This window comes from Schistocerca cancellata, chromosome 9, assembly GCF_023864275.1.
Source record: "Schistocerca cancellata isolate TAMUIC-IGC-003103 chromosome 9, iqSchCanc2.1, whole genome shotgun sequence".
Lineage (NCBI taxonomy): Eukaryota > Metazoa > Arthropoda > Insecta > Orthoptera > Acrididae > Schistocerca > Schistocerca cancellata.
The window spans coordinates 69,628,027-69,647,221 of record NC_064634.1 but is presented as its reverse complement, the minus strand read 5'-3'; the positions used below and the strand labels follow the sequence as shown (position 1 = coordinate 69,647,221).

The window sequence follows — 19,195 nt, the reverse complement described above, 5'->3', positions numbered from 1 at the left end:
ATGGCATTCTGGCCAGTAAAAAATACTCATCATCTGATTTTTCAAAAACTATTACATGAAAAAATGTGATTTTGGCACATTCTACAATATGATTATCATCAATTGATGTAGTTGTTCTGGTCTTCAGTCCAGAGACTGGTTTGATGCAGCTCTCCATGCTAATCTATCCTGTGCAAGCTTCTTCATCTCCCAGCACCTACTGCAACCTACATCCTTCTGAATCTGTTTAGTGTATTCATCTCTTGGTCTCCCTCTACGATTTTTAACCTCCACACTGCCCTCCAATATTAAATTGGTGATCCCTTGATGCCTCAGAATATGTCCTACCAACTGATCCCTTCTTCTAGTCAAGTTGTGCCACAAATTTCTCTTCTCCCCAATCCTATTCAATACCTCCTCATTAGTTATGTGATCTACCCATCTAATCTTCAGCATTCTTCTGTAGCACCACATTTTGAAAGCTTCTATTCTCTTCTTGTCTAAACTATTTATCATCCACATTTCACTTCCATACATGTCTACACTCTATACAAATACTTTCAGAAATGACTTCCTGACACTTAAATCTATACTCAATGTTAACAAATTTCTCTTCTTCATAAATGCTTTCCTTGCCATTGCCAGTCTACATTTTATATCCTTTCTACTTTGACCATCATCAGTTATTTTGCTCCCCAAATAGCAAAACTCCTTTACTACTTTAAGTGTCTCATTTCCTAATCTAATACCCTCAACATCACCCGACTTAATTCGACTACATTCCATTATCCTCGTTTTGCTTTTGTTGATGTTCATCTTATATCCTCCTTTCAAGACACTGTCCATTCCGTTCAGCTGCTCTTCCTGGTCCTTTGCTGTCTCTGACAGAATTCCAATGTCATCGGCGAACCTCAAAGTTTCTATTTCTTCTCCATGGATTTTAATACCTACTCCAAACTTTTCTTACGTTTCCTTTACTGCTTGCTCAATATACAGATTGAATAACATCGGGGAGAGGCTACAACCCTGTCTCACTCCCTTCCCAACCACTGCTTCTCTTTCGTGTCCCTCGACTCTTATAACTGCCATCTGGTTTCTGTACAAATTGTAAATAGCCTTTCGCTCCCTGTATTTTACCCCTGCCACCTTTAGAATTTGAAAGAGAGTATTCCAGTCAACATTGTCAAAAGCTTTCTCTAAGTCTACAAATGCTAGAAACGTAGGTTTGCCTTTCCTTAATCTATTTTCTATACTAAGTCGTTGGGTCAGTATTGCCTCACGTGTTAAAACATTTCTACAGAATCCAAACTGATCTTCCCTGAGGTCGGCTTCTACTAGTTTTTCCATTCGTCTGTAAAGAATTTGCATTAGTATTTTCATCCGTGACTATTAAACTGATTGTTCAGTAATTTTCACATCTGTCAGCACCTGCTTTCTTTGTGATTGGAATTATTATATTCTTCTTGAAGTCTGAGGGTATTTCACCTGTCTCATACATCTTGCTCACCAAATGGTAGAATTATGTCAGGACTGGCTCTCCCAAGGCCGTCAGTAGTTCTAATGGAATGTTGTCTACTCCCGGGGCCTTGTTTCGACTCAGGTCTTTCAGTGCTCTGTCAAACTCTTCACGCAGTATCGTATCTCCCATTTCATCTTCATCTACATCCTCTTCCATTTCCATAATATTGTACTCAAGTACATCGCCCTTGTATAGACCCTCTATATACTCCTTCCACCTTACTGCTTTCCCTTCTTTGCTTAGAACTGAGTTTCCATCTGAGCTCTTGATATTCATACAAGTGGTTCGCTTTTTCTCCAAAGGTCTCTTTAATTTTCCTGTAGGCAGTATCTATCTTACCCCTAGTGAGATAAGCCTCTACATCCTTACATTTGTCCTCTAGCCATGCCTGCTTAGCCATTTTCCACTTCCTGTCGATCTCATTTTTGAGATGTTTGTATTTCTTTTTGCCTGCTTTATTTACTGAATTTTTATATTTTCTCCTTTCATCTATTAAATTCAATATTTCTTCTGTTGCCCAAGGATTTCTACTAGCCCTCATCTTTTTACCTACTTGATCCTCTGTTGCCTTCACTACTTCATCTCTCAAAGCTACCCATTCTTCCTCTACTGTATTTCTTCCCCCATTCCTATCAATTGTTCCCTTATGCTCTCCCTGAAACTCTGTACAACGTCTAGTTTAGTCAGTTTATCCAGGCCCCATCTCCTTAAATTGCCACCTTTTTGCAGTTTCTTCAGTTTTAATCTACAGTTCATAACCAATAGATTGTATTCAGAGTCCACATCCGCCCCAGGAAATGTCTTACAATTTAAAACCTGGTTCCTAAATCTCTGTCTTACCATTATATAATCTATCTGACACCTTCTAGTATCTCCAGGCTCCTTCCATGCATACAACCTTCTTTTATGATTCTTGAACCAAGTGTTAGCTATGATTAAGTTATGCTCTGTGCATAATTCTACCAGGTGGCTTCCTCTTTCATTCCTTAACCCCATTCCATATTCACCTGCTACACTTCCTTCTCTTCCTTTTCCTACTATCCAATTCCAGTCACCCATGACTATTAAATTTTCATCTCCCTTCACTATCTGAATAATTTCTTTTATATCATCATACATTTCATGACTCTCTTCTTCATCTGCGGAGCTAGTTGGCATATAAACTCTTACTACTGTGATAGGCATGGGCTTCATATCTATCTTGGCCACAATAATGCATTTCTATGCTGTTTGTAGTAGCTTATCCGCATTCCTACTTTTTTATTCATTATTAAACCTACTCCTGCAATACCCCTATTTGATTTTGTATTTATAACCCTGTATTCACCAGACCAGAAGTCTTGTTCATCCTGCCACTGAACTTCACTAATTACCACTATATCTAACTTTAACCTGTCCATTTCCTTTTTTAAATTTTCTAACCTACCTGCCCAATTAAGGGATCAGGCATTCCACGCTCCGACCCGTAGAACGCGTTTTCTTTCTCCTGATAACAACATCCTCCTGAGTAGCCCCGCCCGGAGATCCAAATGGGGGTCTATTTTACCTCTGGAATATTTTATCCAAGAGGATGCCATCATCATTTAACCATACAGTAAAGCTGCATGCCCTCGGGAAAAATTATGGCTGTAGTTTCCCCTTGCTTTCAGCTGTTCGCAGTACCAGCACAGCAAGGCCGTTTTGGTTAGTGTTACAAGGCCAGATCAGTCAATCATTCATTCAGACTGTTGCCCCTGCAACTACTGAAAAGGCTGCTGCCCCTCTTCAGGAACCACACATTTGTCTGGCCTCTCAACAGATACCCCTCTGTTGTGGTTGCACCTACGGTACAGCTATCTGTATCATTGAGGCACGCAATCCTCCCCACCAACTGCAAGGTCAATGGTTAATGGGGGGAGGGAGGGGGGGCTTCAATTGATAAAGAACTGAATTTCTTTTCATTATTGATCATACTTATTGTGCTGCATCAAATTATATAAAATATTGCACAAAATTTTAAATATCTCACAGAGGAAAAATACATGGCATAAACTTTGTGTATGGTTGATTTTAGTTAGTATATTGCAGCAAATCTAATATAGATAAGATATTTAAATTTTATTTAAAATTGACAGCAGAAGGATATCTCATTTTGCTCTCGAGTTATGGGGTTTTATATCTGAGGGGTGGTCAGGTGCAAGGCATCTACTCACATCCTTGCACACCAAGAATCATGTGATCGTAAAAATCATCATATCTTATAAAAAACTCAAGGTGTTGAAATGAGGTTTTTTTTTTTTTTTTTTGCAAATGTTAGAACACAATGATACGCATATATTGTATGATAGATACTTAAATACTCAAAACTTTTTTATTCAGATATATAAGTAACTTGCTGCAGTTGTGACAGGTCAGCAATGAGGATGCATTCAGATGTTCATGGCACTGTAGGAAAACCCAAGAGGCATGCAGATACACATCCTTAACACCTGGGGAATGGAGTAACAGGATGTGTATACACACCCACAGCAGTGAAAGGGTTAATAAGCAGAAACAGGTGCAGTAGAATACTTCTGTAAAGGAGGCTAGCAACAAATTATGATTAGTGCTCATCTACCACACTAATAATTAAGGGAATTGCTTCTATGTACAGTTATACATATTGGCAAAAAAGCACCTACTTTGGAAAAAAGCAGCTACTTTGGAAAAAAGCAGCTACTTTGAAAAAAAAAAGCCAAGGCTCTTCTTCTCCTACTACTCAGCAGCTGTTATCACCTAAATATTCAGAACATTTATGTAACACTATACAGACCACTATCGGCTGTCTACATATTGGAAAAGTCAAGATATGTTTATATTCTTTTAAAATCTTCACTTCTTTATGAATTGTATGGTTAAGTTAAGTACTAGAATCCAGATATTCTGATAAGGTTGGCTAATAATGTATTCTTTTACTTTAGTTTTGAATATTCAGGGATTTTCAATTTTCTGACTGATATCTGTTGTTAATGTGCTGCAGACTCTTGCACAATGTTGTAACACTCCATTCTGAATATTATTTCATTGTCATATCTGAGCCTTTTAAGATTGTCAGCTCCCTTAACACAAATCCCAACCACTGTTCTTGTACACTGTTTACATGTTAATTGTGGCAGCTGACACCAAATGCACAATTAACTTGTAAACTGTGTATAAGAACAGTGGTTCACCATGATTTGTGTTGAGGGTGTTGACACTGTTAAAAGGCTTGGTACGACAATGACATATGTACATCGAGTGGATTTTTAAAGTTTGACACATGCTGAAGCAGTCTTTTGCAATATAACATTTTATAAGTATGGTAAGTCCAATGATGAAAATAAACAATTTCTACATAATGTCTTTCAAAAAACTGCTGTTATTGTTCACTAGAAATTCTTGTCTTCTCTTTAGTAGTTGCCTTGTTCTATTTGACTTTTCTCATCTTTTGCATTTTACTAAAGAATTTTTGTTAAATGATTCCTGAAATGCTAGCTTGTTACTTACTTTAATCTGGTTTATTCTTAAATAAATATTCATTATGTACATTTCTCATGTCCTACTGGATGAGTTTACATACAGACTAAAAACAGAATATAATTAGATTTTGAAAAAGAACAGAAAGAGTTGACTGTATCTTCCCAGTCTTCCAGGCGGTTGATAAATCTGTTTCTTACTATACTGGAATTATCAATTCCAGAGGAAATGTGAAGCATGTCATCCATAACTCTCAGTTTGAGGAAACATAAGGAATCACAATGGAGAGACTATTGCTCAATACATGAATATCCGTGGTGTTCAACACAACCAGCCACCATCAGTTTCTTACCTCTGGTCCTAGGTTCAAGCACTGAAAGAACAATTTGAACTCTTCAACAGATATGTCACCACTCTTGTCCTTGTCAATAGCCTGAAACAAGAAGTTCTGTTAAATTTCCTCTGATGGAATTTCATTGAACTGTTTACATTCAAGCTGTTCACTCAATTAGACAATCAATGTTCTGAGCTTGCACTACTGAAAACAGAATTACAGAATAATTATGGCAGATTTGGTAAAGCAATACAGTGGGATAAAAATTTCTAGCTACATTTGATCCACTTACAAACCATAGCTGCATCGAGATGTGAGAAGTTACCATGTGTAATCAGTAGAAGAATAGGAAAAATGCAACAACAGTTGTAAGACTGGTCATTGTAATTAGAGACAGTTCAGTTTAGATCTTGCTTCTGGTCAGTTTTTATTCTGAGCTGTAGAGGAGCACAGCTTGTGGTTGAAGATCCAATGGGATTTTATGAGAGCTCTCTGGAAACTAAAATCCATTTTTATGTAGCAAGAGAAGTAGCTGGGGAGGGGGGGCAGGAGACATTCAATACACTGTACACTGACTCATGCAGTATGTCAGTGTGCTTAGACTTGTGATAGTGAGAAAGCCACATTTCGTCGCAGTCACCTGCAACAGCCTTTCAAACTGCAAATCCCACCAATTGTGAAATTCGTTCTGTAATATAGTTTTCAGTGGAAAAAAAAAAAAAACAACTTACTCTCATCTATTGAAATTTATCATGAAGTTTGCGTTGTATGTGAACTAAGTGTTCCATGAAGGTGTTAAAAGAAAGGATGAAAATTCAAGAAGACATCAAGCGTGTATCTGTTTGTTGTCAACTATGAACTACTACAGAAAATTGATGAAAACCTTGTGAAAACCTGTATTACATGATATCTTTAGTGCCACACAACTTTCTGCAGTTTTCTGTGAGTATTTTGAATGAGGTTGTGACTAAATAATTAGTATACCATAAGTTCCTTGCTTGTTGGGTTCCAAGCACCCTTCCAGAAAACTGCAATGTCAATGAATTACTGCTTGTCTAGATTTTCTTCTCCTTTATGATGTGGAAGGAAAAGCCCTACTGAACAGAATTATGACTGATGGTGAGAGGTAGTTTACCAATGGTAACATGGAGACACAATGTCAGTCAGTGGTGTGTGTTTCTATTGCCTCACACATCAAACCAAAAAACACAATCCAAGCTTTATAAGTCAATGTGGATACAATTTTTTGAAACAGTAATTCTTTACTGTATGTGTGTTTTATGGGATGTGGAAGAACAATCAATACTGAATCTTACAGTGAGCTATTAAGAAAACTGAGAAGAAAATAAGCTACACTTAGTCTTGACTATGGGTATCATGTTTTTGCACAGGAATGTAGACCATGCTTTATATTGTTCCCATTTCTTATGGCACTTTTGTCCTTGAAAGCCTTGTTATTATATCCTAAAAAGATTCTTTATGTCATATACAATTATTTGATATTGTTTCATTCTAGTTCTTGTAATACTGTGTAATCTATGCTATTGTCAACTTCTTTTTTCCAGATATAGAACAATATTTGTTTTGTAAGCATGTTCTCATTCATTCAGCAGAGGTATCCAAGAATAGTAAGCTTAACTGTGCCATTATTTCTGATACTTTGGTAGATCATTTATTTTTTAGTATTATTATTGTGATAATAACAATAATAACAATCATTATAAAGTATCTCTATAATATGTTAACTTTAAAGACCAAGAATGGGCACAAAACGGGAAAGCTGGCAACCACAACCTATTGTTAGAAACCATTCCAGCAAATACTTGGAATAATCTGAGGAAAACCGAGGCCACTGATTCCACACACACATCACTTGCAAACAGTATTCCCTTTACAGTCCGAATTATAATGGTATTGCAAGTTCATTCCTGTAGGCCATTTGTTCAGTGCCACTTGAACACACCTTTGATGATGAAGCATACTGGCATTTTCTTTCATCTTTCTGCTTTTTTTAATAGGTTGCTAGTGAATAAGGTTTACCTAACAGTCACTTTTATAGCCCCAGATTTGTACACACCTTTCAAGTATGGTTTCTTTTCATTTTATAACTTTTAGTTTGCAACATACAGCCAGTTTATTCATATGGCCAGTACACAAATCTTGCACATCATGGATAATTGTTTTTGTACACATCTTGGATGTATTGCACTGGCGCTAGATGTGAATATCTGCAGTGGCATCTTGTATCATATCTCTAAATAATGCATGCCTATAATCCATAATTAGAATTTCAGTCCAAGTTACATCTGCTGCAAGAGCAGTTTCTTTGGCTCCATGATCAACAATTCATTACTGATAATTCCAATATGTGGTTTCTTCCAGGTGATGATACAGATTTGTCTTTTTCACACATTGGCAGCAGCACTTCACTGATCCTGTATACAATAAGGTTTCCTATCTCCTGGCACTAAAGTTCTTTAGAAATGAAATCTTGAGGCATCAGGTGTTCGGCCAGATATGTGTCATCCATGTACAATATTTCAACAGTGTGACTTGTGTTCGCCAGGCAGTAGAGACTCTATGGTGGCAATATATTGGCATTTTAAGAAGCTGGGCAAACTCTGACAAAGCAAAGGGTTGAGACACTATGAGCGGAAGAGGTACAGGAATATCAAGAAGCTGGGCAAGCTACGACAAAGGAAAGGATTGATGAAGGAAATGAACCACGTTGTCGAGACATTGTGCAAGGATGACACTGATGTCTGGCAGAACACCCAACATCTCACAGTGTAAATCAGGAAGGGTCAAGAATTACTTCTTTAGAACTCTTAGGGCCAACAGTGAATCACTGAGTTTAATTTATGGAGCTGTTGTCTCAACAAACATAAGTGTACAGCTTCTAGTATGGCTACAAATTCCTCATTCATGAGGTCTGTGTCTGTTGAATAAACCAACTTTGGGTTGTAGAATGCTCTTCCAATAGAGCTGGTAGTTTCAAAGCCTTTAGTGAGGATATTGACTATTTGTGGCTTCTGTCTTAAAGACTGCACCGTAATTCTGCTATTTATGTCAGCACAATATTCAGAAGAAATGACAGATATTAGTTGGAATGGTATATTAAAGATTTTTAGTTGAGTTAGCTTTCCCAGAGATCTCCTGAATGTGTAAATATGTTTATACTAGAGGAGTAATAATCCTAGCTATCTCAAAGTGTCCAGTGAAGCATTTTTAGTCAAATTTGAAACAATTGGTCTGAGGTTATTTGATACATTTGGAGCTCTTTTAAAAAGAAAATTGGCTTGGAGTTACAGCTGGAGTTTTGGGTGCTTAAACTAATTGTGCATTGGCTGGAGTGGACTGGAATGGATTGCCCCCACAGAAACCTGCCTCTCTGTATTGACAGTTGTTAATTCTCGCAAAACAATTTTCCAATGCAGGTCCATAACAGATACTCCTTTAACCCTTGGACAGGTGCACCATCTGTTATGTTACCAAGGTAAACAAATAAGAACAGAATCACAGTTTAATCTTAATTTAATCAAACAGTGATGAAATAAACTTACATTATGTGAGCTAAATCACTATTTCACTAAACAATTGTAAAATAAAAATTCATTATATAAATAGTTCATTATACATACAATAGTTCATTATACTTACAAGTGTTATCCCATATTTATGACCCATTCACAGCATTAAACAGTGCAGCTGCACCAGATCCCAGCCAGCTGTTTATTCAATTGCTCATTATCTCACAGACAACTGCCTCACTGTGGGACTGCACTGCTAGCTTGGAATCTGATTCATTTTCTTGCACGGACCATAAATATTTTCTGATCTACCTCACTGTTTATTTTACATTGCTACTGCTCACTTGGACATTTGATAGCATAGCATAGCAGTGCGTTGGGTGAAGCAATAATGAAAGAATAGGTACAGGCTTGCAATTGTAAAACAACAATGGAACAGTACAAGACAATGTCATTTGTGACTGGCTTACATTATATATAGGCACACTCGCTCAAGGGTTAATGAATGACTGGGTGTACCATCTACTGGTAGGGCTATGGAGCTGTCCAGATGCTCAGCACTACCAAAATCTTATCACTGATACGATTACGTTGATAACCACTCTGTCAGCAATGTGACTTATGTGCATCTCCCACATTAATAGATCATGAGTCCTATTTCGCAACTTCTTTACAGGGAGATGGCACAGTTCAACTACCTTAGAAAGAATCAGTGCAAGTTGGAGAAAAAACTACAGGAAAAGTTAGCTGCAGGGATGTTCCATAGGAATCTTTCTTGTAAGGCATTGTTTGAGCGCAGATATTGTAGTAATCAGTTGAATCCCACACCCTTCTGGAGGCACACCCTTGAAGTAGAAACATACATCATACTGAAGAACTTTCACCTTCTCTAAGAATATACTAAGTATGTCAGGAGTGTAAACATTGAACAAGAGGGACACCAAAACTGTAACTTTCAGGAAATCTGTGTTCTTAGTTCTTGTATATGCCTTTTGATTCATATGACAGGAAGCAGTCAGAGATAAAAGACAATAACCATTCTGTAAAACCATGAGGCATATTTTGTTACTTTAATGTCTTGCCACTGGGAGAGCAACATTCTTGTATGTAATGCTCGAGTCCAGAAACACTGCTAGATAGCAGACATTTCTGCAGAAATAGAGTTGAATTTGACTTCTTTCAGGCCAGTCTTTTTGGATGTTACAATAATTAGAAATGTTGTTGTATACTGCACAAGTCTGTAAGGCTCAAAGTAAATTTTCTTTTGATCAGCTTCTGTAACTGTTCCATTAACCAACTATAAAAGGGCTAGGACAGGCGAACAATCACATCATTATTGACATATTGTTTGCTTTACCATGGTAATTTGTTTGTTTAGTGGTTTTTGTTAGAGATAAAGAACAGGTGTAATAAACTGTGACAAGGTTACATCTTCAACAGTATTATTGATAAGGCACATTGTCGAGCATAGAAGAAAGTTACTTTATATTCCTTTCCTGTGTGTTATGTGTCTTCGTATATTCTTATAGGGTACAAAGTGGCACAACCTTCCCAGTAATAGTCAGACAGCTTTTCTTCATGAATATCATACTCCCCTGATATATTAAAACACACTGTATTCAATAATATAAATTTTTAAACATGGTTGTAGACAGGAAGGAGATGAAAATATTCAACAACTATATATATATATATATATATATATATATATATATATATATATATATATATATATATATGAATATAATAGAGGGAAACCTTCCACGTGGGAAAAATATATTTAAAAAGAAAGATGATGAGACTTACCAAACAAAAGCGCTGGCAGGTCGATAGACACACAAACAAACACAAACATACACACAAAATTCTAGCTTTCGCAACCAACGGTTGCCTCATCAGGAAAGAGGGAAGGAGAAGGAAAGACAAAAGGATATGGGTTTTAAGGGAGAGGGTAAGGAGTCATTCCAATCCCGGGAGCGGAAAGACTTACCTTAGGGGGAAAAAAGGACAGGTATACACTTGCACACACACACATATCCATCCACACATACACAGACACAAGCAGACATTTGTAAAGGCAAAGAGTTTTTCTCTTTGCCTTTACAAATGTCTGCTTGTGTCTGTGTATGTGTGGATGGATATGTGTGTGTGTGCAAGTGTATACCTGTCCTTTTTTCCCCCCTAAGGTAAGTCTTTCCGCTCCCGGGATTGGAATGACTCCTTACCCTCTCCCTTAAAACCCATATCCTTTTGTCTTTCCTTCTCCTTCCCTCTTTCCTGACGAGGCAACCGTTGGTTGCGAAAGCTAGAATTTTGTGTGTATGTTTGTGTGTCTATCGACCTGCCAGCGCTTTTGTTTGGTAAGTCTCATCATCTTTCTTTTTAAATATATATATATATATATATATATATATATATATATATATATATATATATATATATATATATATATATATATATAGTTAAGTTCATCAGTAGTTGGCAAAGGGTTGTATTTATTTGCTACTGTAAAGATTAATTAGCTTACAGTTTTCAAGTTTGTCTCAAATTTTGACAGTTAATATTTTTTAAGACTTGCTGTAGCTTAGTGGTGTTGATTTTTATTAAGTTTAACACAATTACTTCTTGCATGGCCTCAGGATGCGCAACACATCAAGAGACAACATATAATCAAACAGGCAGTTATGAAATGGAAATACAAACTATGAACAACAAGAAAATGACTTCTTTATCTCATAGCTTGACTGTTTCAAATCTCTTATTACTGGCGGACAGCTGGTACAACGTATCAAAAGGAAGAGTCTCTTGAGGAAACTAAATTTATGAGACAAAATTGCTACCCTGTACTTACCTTCAGGCTAGCTGTCAGTACTGTCAATAGATATGTATAGCAAGCAGTACATGCATTATCCTAGCTTTCAGAACTAATATTGTGTTTGTTGGGAAGGAGAGAGTTGTAGGCTGGGGAAAGTTAAAAAGTGAGGGCAGGTTACTCAGGCCATGAGACAACAGGGATCCACATATTTTGAGGACAAGTGAAGAACTCTCTTCTCCCTTAGGATGGAACTATTAATCCTGAAGGCTTGGTAACTGTGTGTACTTTTATACACTATGTGATCAAAAGTATCTTGACACCCCTAAAAACATATGTTTTTCATATTAGCTGCATTGTCCGGCCACCTACTGCCAGGTACTCCATATCAGCAACCTTAGTAGTCATTAGACATAATGAGTGAGCAGAATGGGGCACTCCGCGGAACTAACAGATTTAGAACATGGTCACTTGTATCATATGTCTGTATGCGATATTTCCAGACTCTTAAACATTCCTAGGTCCACTGTTTCCAATGTGATATTGAAGAGGAAACTTAAAGGGACACATACAACACAAAAGCGTACAAGCCGACCTCATCTGTTGACTGACAGAGTAATAGGTAGACCCCTATCCAGACCATCACACAGGGATTCCAAACTGCACAGGATCCATTGCAGGTACACAACAGTTAGGTGGGAGGTGAGAAAACTTTGATGTCATGGTCAAGCGGCTGCTCACAAGCCACACATCATGCCAGTAAATGCCAAATGATGCCTCACTTGGTGTGAGGAGCATAAATACTGGATGACTGAACAGTACAAAAATGTTGTGTAGAGTGACAAATCATGGTACACAATGTGGTGATCCAATGGCAAATGCCTGGTGAACGTCATCTGCCAGCATGTGTAGTGCCAACAGTAAAAGTCAGAGGTGGTGGTGTTATGGTGTGGTCGTGTTTTCATGGAGGGGGCTTGAACCTTTGTTGTTTTGTGTGACACTATCACAATACAGGCCAACATTGATTTTTTAAACTCCTTCTTGCTTCCCACTGTTGAAGAGCAATTCAGGGATGGCGGCTGCATCTTTCAACACGATCGAGCAGCTATTCATAATGCACGACCTTTGGTGGAGTGGTTACACGACAATAAAATCCCTGTAATGGACTGGCCTGCACAGAGTCCTGACCTGAATCCTATAAAACACCTTTGGGATGTTTTGGAATGCCAACTTCATGCCAAGCCTCACCGACCGACATCGATACCTCTCCTCAGTGCAGCACTCCATGAAGAATGGGCTGCCATTCCCCAAGCAACCTTCCAGCACCTGATTGAATGTATGCATGCAAGAGTGGAAGCTGTCATCAAGGCTAAGGATGGACCAACACCATACTGAATTACCAATGGAGGGTGCCACAAACATGTAAGTCATTTTCAGCCAGGTGTCCGGATACTTTTGATCACATAGTGCATGTATCTATAAGTGGTACTGAAATTTGTCTTGAAATTAAGTACTGGCCAGCAATTCTGTGTCATAATTTTATACAGAGTGAGCCAGAATTCCACTGAAAACTTCAGAGGTTGCTCAGGGATACCTTCTGAGTATTTTGGTGCAAGGGCCTTTGGTCTCTGGCAGCATATTACAGAGTAATAATGTGATTATGATTGATTTGGTTTGTTACCATGATCACCCTTTTTCCAATGAAAATACCTTTAAAAATGTGAAGAAGCCTGTTATAGGCAATAACCAAAATGTATAACACACAACACGGAGTAATGCAACAATCCTCAGATGCATAAGTACCTCAGTGTAATTAGTGTCACTGGAAGAACAGCTCATTACTGAACACAAGTTTGAGAGTGAAGAGACACACAGTGCATACTATAATCATTTTCAATCTTCTGCAGATATTTTCAGTGTGATACAGAACAAAGTTGACTGCAATGCAATAATTCTGCAATGAGCTGACTGAGACCATGGGTCCCTTACACCAAAATATTCATACGGAGTCCCTGACCAGTTTCTGAAAGTTTATCAGTGGAGCTCTGGTTCACTTTGTAATTATTATAATTAAGAAATCATCTGAGAAAGTTATAAACTCTCAAGGAGACAGAATGCATGATAAGTATAAATCGCTGAGAGGCAAAATTCCAAGTGAAAGACATGTCTGGAATGTAAGCACCATTTTGGAAAAAAAGCTCGTAAAAACATTTTTAAACAAAAACTTATTTCTAGAAGAAAGAGCACTTCTTAAACTGTTTTTCTATATATTTGTCACCATCGTTCAGGCATTTGTCACAGCAAGACACTAACTTTTTTATATCCTCTTCATAGAAAGATGCCACCAGTGAAGACAGCCACTTCTGAAAACAGTTTTTTGCACCATCATAGCTGTCAAAGTGTCTTCCTCCAAAATCACTCTTCCAGTTCAAGAAAAAGTGGTAGCTGGAAGGTGTGAGATGGGGGCTGTATGATGGGTTATTGAACTGCTCCCAACCGAATTGCTGAGTAATCTTTTGAATGACACAAGCACAATGGGAATGTGCATTGTCATGAAGCAACACGTCTTGACTCAGCATTCCATGCCTTTTGTTTTGAACTGTATGCTGGAATTTTCTCATTTTTTTTCATTATAATATTACACTGACAATTTGACCTATGGGAAAGAACTCATTAAGCAGAATACCCTGCCTGTCCCAGAACACAGTGTACGTGTTTTTTGTGCTGACAAAATTGTCTTGAATTTTTGTCTTTTGGTGCATAATCAGTACCGCCACTCAATTGACTGTTGTTTTGAGTCTGGAGTGACATGAGCAATCCAAGTTTCATCACTGGTCACAGTTTTGTTACAAATTCATCTCCCTCATCACTGCATTGGGTAAGAAATGTCAAAGCACTGCCAAGTCGCTTCATTTTGTGGACACACTTAAGCATTTTCAGAACTCAACGGGAACACAATTTCTGAAAATTTAAGTGATTGACAATCTTATCCAAAACTGTTTATGAAATTTGTGGAAACTCATCACAAAGCATTCTTATTGTGAACCATACTTTACTAATTTTGTCATTCACTTTCTCAACCAAACTGCCATTGATGACAGAAGGCCACCCACCCCATGCTTCGTCATAAACATTGGTTCATCTGTAATTGAATTGTCTCACCCACTTTCTCACCATTCCACCAGTCATTACATTTTCACCATAAATCTTTACAAGATGAAGTTCAGCAGGCTTAAAATTCTTTGCACTCAAAAATTATATTACGGAATGCAGTTCACTGTCTGTGGGCTGAGAGACCACCTTAAATATTTTGAAAAATCAGCAACAAATGTAGACACAACAGAATCCAGCTGTAATGGTGTCAATCACAGGAAATGATCCAGAGAGATGACTGAATGTGCAGAAGAGCAACATCAGTGCTGTGGTGGTGTTGGAACAGAACGGTACTACTTTCCAGACATCGCTCATACAACACAATTTCCTACCTTTTTCCACCTCTTTAAGATAAGTACTGGTCAGTAATTCAGTCTTCTTCTTATACAGTATTCATTTTCATGAAGCAATTTAATTCACAGTGTATCTGTAAACCTTTTCACAAAATATAAGGAAAGCGTCTAACTGTTCTCTGACTTGAATGTCGACATTACAATCAGTTACTATATCAAATACCAAGGTATGACTACTGTAGATAACAAACATTTATGAAAAATTTCAGAACAGAAAATTGTGCAAATGGATTACTTTTGTAATTAAAAAAGTTGCAAATTATGCAACCAGCACATGAAAATGTGTTAGTGCATAACGTACCTTGAAGAGATGCGGAAGAAAATGATGTGATTTCCTTTTAAGGGACTTGTCATTGATCACATGATGCATATTCTCCAAATATTGTTCTGTGGTAACCAAGTTATATGGGTGTGCAATACCCCATTGCTCTTCCCACACCACCTGGGAAAAACAGATTTAGTATCAGCAATAACAACAGCATTTTATTCCATACAAACAGTCTTAAGTTATTTCCGGATGTATTTCTGTAATGCTAATAGCATCTGTAGTTTCATGGGATTGCAGTGAAAAAGTATCTAAAGTCAATTGTTTGACTAGCTTTGTGTTGAATATTGTTAAAAATACTTTATAATACCTGAAGAGCTGCTCTGAACTCTTCTTCCTGTTTCTTTGTCAGGTGTCCCAGGTTAATGAATCTGTCTGCCAAAATATTAAAGTCATCCATTGATACTACGCCATCATGATTCAAATCAATGAGTCCATGAAATGTCCGAATTTTTCTTCGCCAAAATTCTGTGTTACCCTACAGCAAAAAAATAATGAAAGTTTTATTTTGAAATGTTAAGAGAATATAAGTTACATAATTTTTAAGAAATTTGTCTGAGTGGACAATACAAGAGAAATATTGTGAAATGGGTTACATTGAAAATGATAAATGTGACTGTGAACAAATACAGACTTTGTAATATATTTCCATGCGCTCAAATCTATACAAAGCTGTGAATGAGCAAGACTTTATTTTTACCATAGGACAATATAAAAAAATAAGATTTACTGCACTTTGGACTGGAAAAATACAGTAATTTATGCATTTAGTTAATCTGCCTTGCTTTTCTTTGTAGGATACAACTTCTTTCTGACATTTCAGCATTTTATGCGCATTTAAGTAGTACAAAACAGTCAAGAATGGGCCAACAAGAGTAGCAAAGAGGCTTTGACCATCATTAATATATCCTGTTATAAAAAACCTAAGTATCTGAATTTGTAAAAAATAAAAAATGAATGGCTATATAATTCCTGTAAGAGAAAAACAGGCTCATTAATGCTGATGTATTTGATAGCAAACACACATTATTTATGGCAATAAAAGCCAAATTCCTCATAATCTGTCCTGTTACATAAGCATTTGCATTCCAGTAATAATAAAGACTGTTCTGCCACATACCTTTCTAAAAGAAGTTGTAAAATAGGGGAAAGGCAACCACTCACCTACAGCAGACTGATGTGTGGCACACATGTGTATGAACAGAAAGCACTACTGACACTTGTTTTTGAGCTCTTGCTCTTTTTCTAAAAAAAGGTACACACATTCACACACACACAGAAACCCAAATGCACAATCCTGTGGCTACGAGTCTCACCGTGGTTTCTTTCCCTTATTTCACACATTAGTACCTTATAAATTAACATTTTGTAATAGTGTGTTGCGCAATCAGTGAAGTAAAATACTGCTTAGATATGTTTGAAGAGCCATTGGAAGCCATGACAACAACTGCCTTTCCTGTACCAAATTAAACTTTTTTCATGTTTATTAATATATTGATTGGAAAAGACACATATTTATTGATTATCAGTACAATTATACAAAATTAATGTTGGAACATATTTTTTGCACAATGGACCTTTCTCTCTGCAGTGAGGTGTGTGCTGTTTTTGAAATTTCTTGTCAGATTAAAACTGTGAGACAGACCAGGACATAAACCCAGAACCTTGCCTTTCTCTGGAAAAGCTCTTAGCAGCTGAGCTATCTTTGCATGACTTAACAACAGATGGTAATCACGCTTTTTAGTCAACTTATTCACATGCCGGCATCACCAAAATTTATTATCCATCTGGATGCCTATGAACATCATACACAAAGCCTCATTTAATGTTTGCCCATTGACCTCTACTTCTGTCATCTGTAAATCATTTCGATTTGCTTGGAATTGGATAATGCCATTTTTTATATTATTAAGAGGTAAGCTGTTGTCTGTGAATCAATCCTAAGCCTGTTCCATTATTCTCCAGTCTGTCTAGGCAGTCTGTTTAGGCAGCTTATTAATACACTTATGTTAACAGCAAACATTATAGTTTTTGAAGGATCCGCCATTGTCCTGGATGAATAATTTATGTAGACCAAGAACAGAAACAGCCCAATTACCAAGCCTTGTGGTACATTTAATCTTATTCCTGAGCATGGGTTTAGCATGGCAGAGTTTTAAATAGACACTTGCCCGGAGGGGGGGGGGGGGGGGGGGGACCGAGAGAATGCATCAGTTACTATTTGCTCTTTCACAGCACACTCTCATGGAAGACAACAAACTGCTAATGTGCATGACTTTCCAATGTGTGCACATTACTACATTCCTCTCCCCTTAGGGAACAGCTCAGATTCACAAGATGTCCATGGCTTCTTTTTCTGTGAGGCTCTCACTGAGATGATGTACTGATACGAGGGGATATGGTTGAAAGTACTTGGGGCATGGGTAGGCAGCAGTGCAGTCCGTCTTTTCGTAACAACCTATACAGTAGGATGCCCCTGCAGTTGACAGCTCAGGCAGGGGAGACGGTTCTGGTATGGACAGTGGCTGCACTGGTACTGGTAGCGGAATTGGAGAAGCTGTGCCACGTTCATCCACTGGTGATGGAGGACCCCTCATATGTCACAGCAGAGACCCAGCAGACTCAGATGACCCATTGGGTGATGGAGGCTGGCGTGGCACCGTCAGTGCCCCAGCCAGGGTTGTCTGGTCGTCCATGTGCAGGTGCATCTGGTTGTAATGATGTGCACAGAGACCCTCCTCCATATGGACATCATAGAGACAGTGGCCACGGCATCAGGAGATGATGGCGGGAATCCATTTTGGGTGATGACCAAACCCATGTGCCCAGACAGCCACCCCAGGCTGGAAACAGGATGATGGCTGCACAGGTTGGAGTCCCTGGCAGGACCACAGGAGATGCAGGAGTGGCCAGGGTTGACAATCTTTGAGAATTTCTGCTGGGCTGTTGTTGCCGAATGGCATGAACTGACAGGAAGACAGAAACTGATCTGAGGCAACATCAGGCGGGGACTGAGTAATGTATTTCTTGATTTGCATTTTGAATGTTCTAACTAACCTTTTGGCCTCACAGTTGGACTGTGGGTAGAAAAGCGGGGGCAAAATGTGGCAAAACATGTGGGCATTGCAGAAACAGGCAAACTTCTCCGACACAAACTGAGGCCTGTTATGAGAGACCAATGTTGCTGGAAGTCTTTTGATGGAAAAAAACTTTTGACAGGGCTGCCATGGTGGCAGAGGCCAAAGTGGACAGGTAATGAACAACATGTGGGAACCGAGAGAATGCATCAGTTACTATTTGCCAGCATGCCTTAAGGAAAGGGTCGGCAAAATAGATGTGGAGACAGTCCCGGACCTGCAAAGGCTGCACCCACAGAGACACTGTTGCTCACAGGGCAGCTTGCTGTGATGCTCGTTGAGAACATGTAATTACCAAATGAGTGATGTCACTGTCCAAACCAGTCCAAAAAACATGAAAGTGGGTTAATGCCTTGGTGTGTGACACCCCCCAGTGATCAGCATGCAGCAATTGCAGGATCTCCGAATGGAGAGCAGAGGGAACCACTATGTGAGGAGCTGAATAATCCATATAAAGAAATAGAACCACCAGTGACAGAGAAACAATGCTGAAATGCATGGTGGTTAGGGCCTCAGGCCAGCGATGTTATATGCAGTGTACCACTTTCCGTAAAATCAGATCAGTAGCACTAGCCTGCA

At 38.3% G+C, this 19,195-nt stretch overlaps 1 protein-coding gene across 1 annotated transcript in view; it reads right to left on the bottom strand.

The window, feature by feature from the left end:
- Positions 1–19,195, bottom strand: part of LOC126101601 (sarcoplasmic calcium-binding protein) — a 165,545-nt gene that overhangs the window by 2,726 nt on the left and 143,624 nt on the right. The window contains exons 3-5 of the mRNA XM_049912278.1: positions 15,790–15,957; positions 15,456–15,596; positions 5,325–5,405 (exon numbers count right to left, since the gene is read on the bottom strand). Coding sequence (XP_049768235.1) covers positions 5,325–5,405; positions 15,456–15,596; positions 15,790–15,957 — 390 coding nt within the window. The remainder of the gene's footprint in view (positions 1–5,324; positions 5,406–15,455; positions 15,597–15,789; positions 15,958–19,195) is intronic.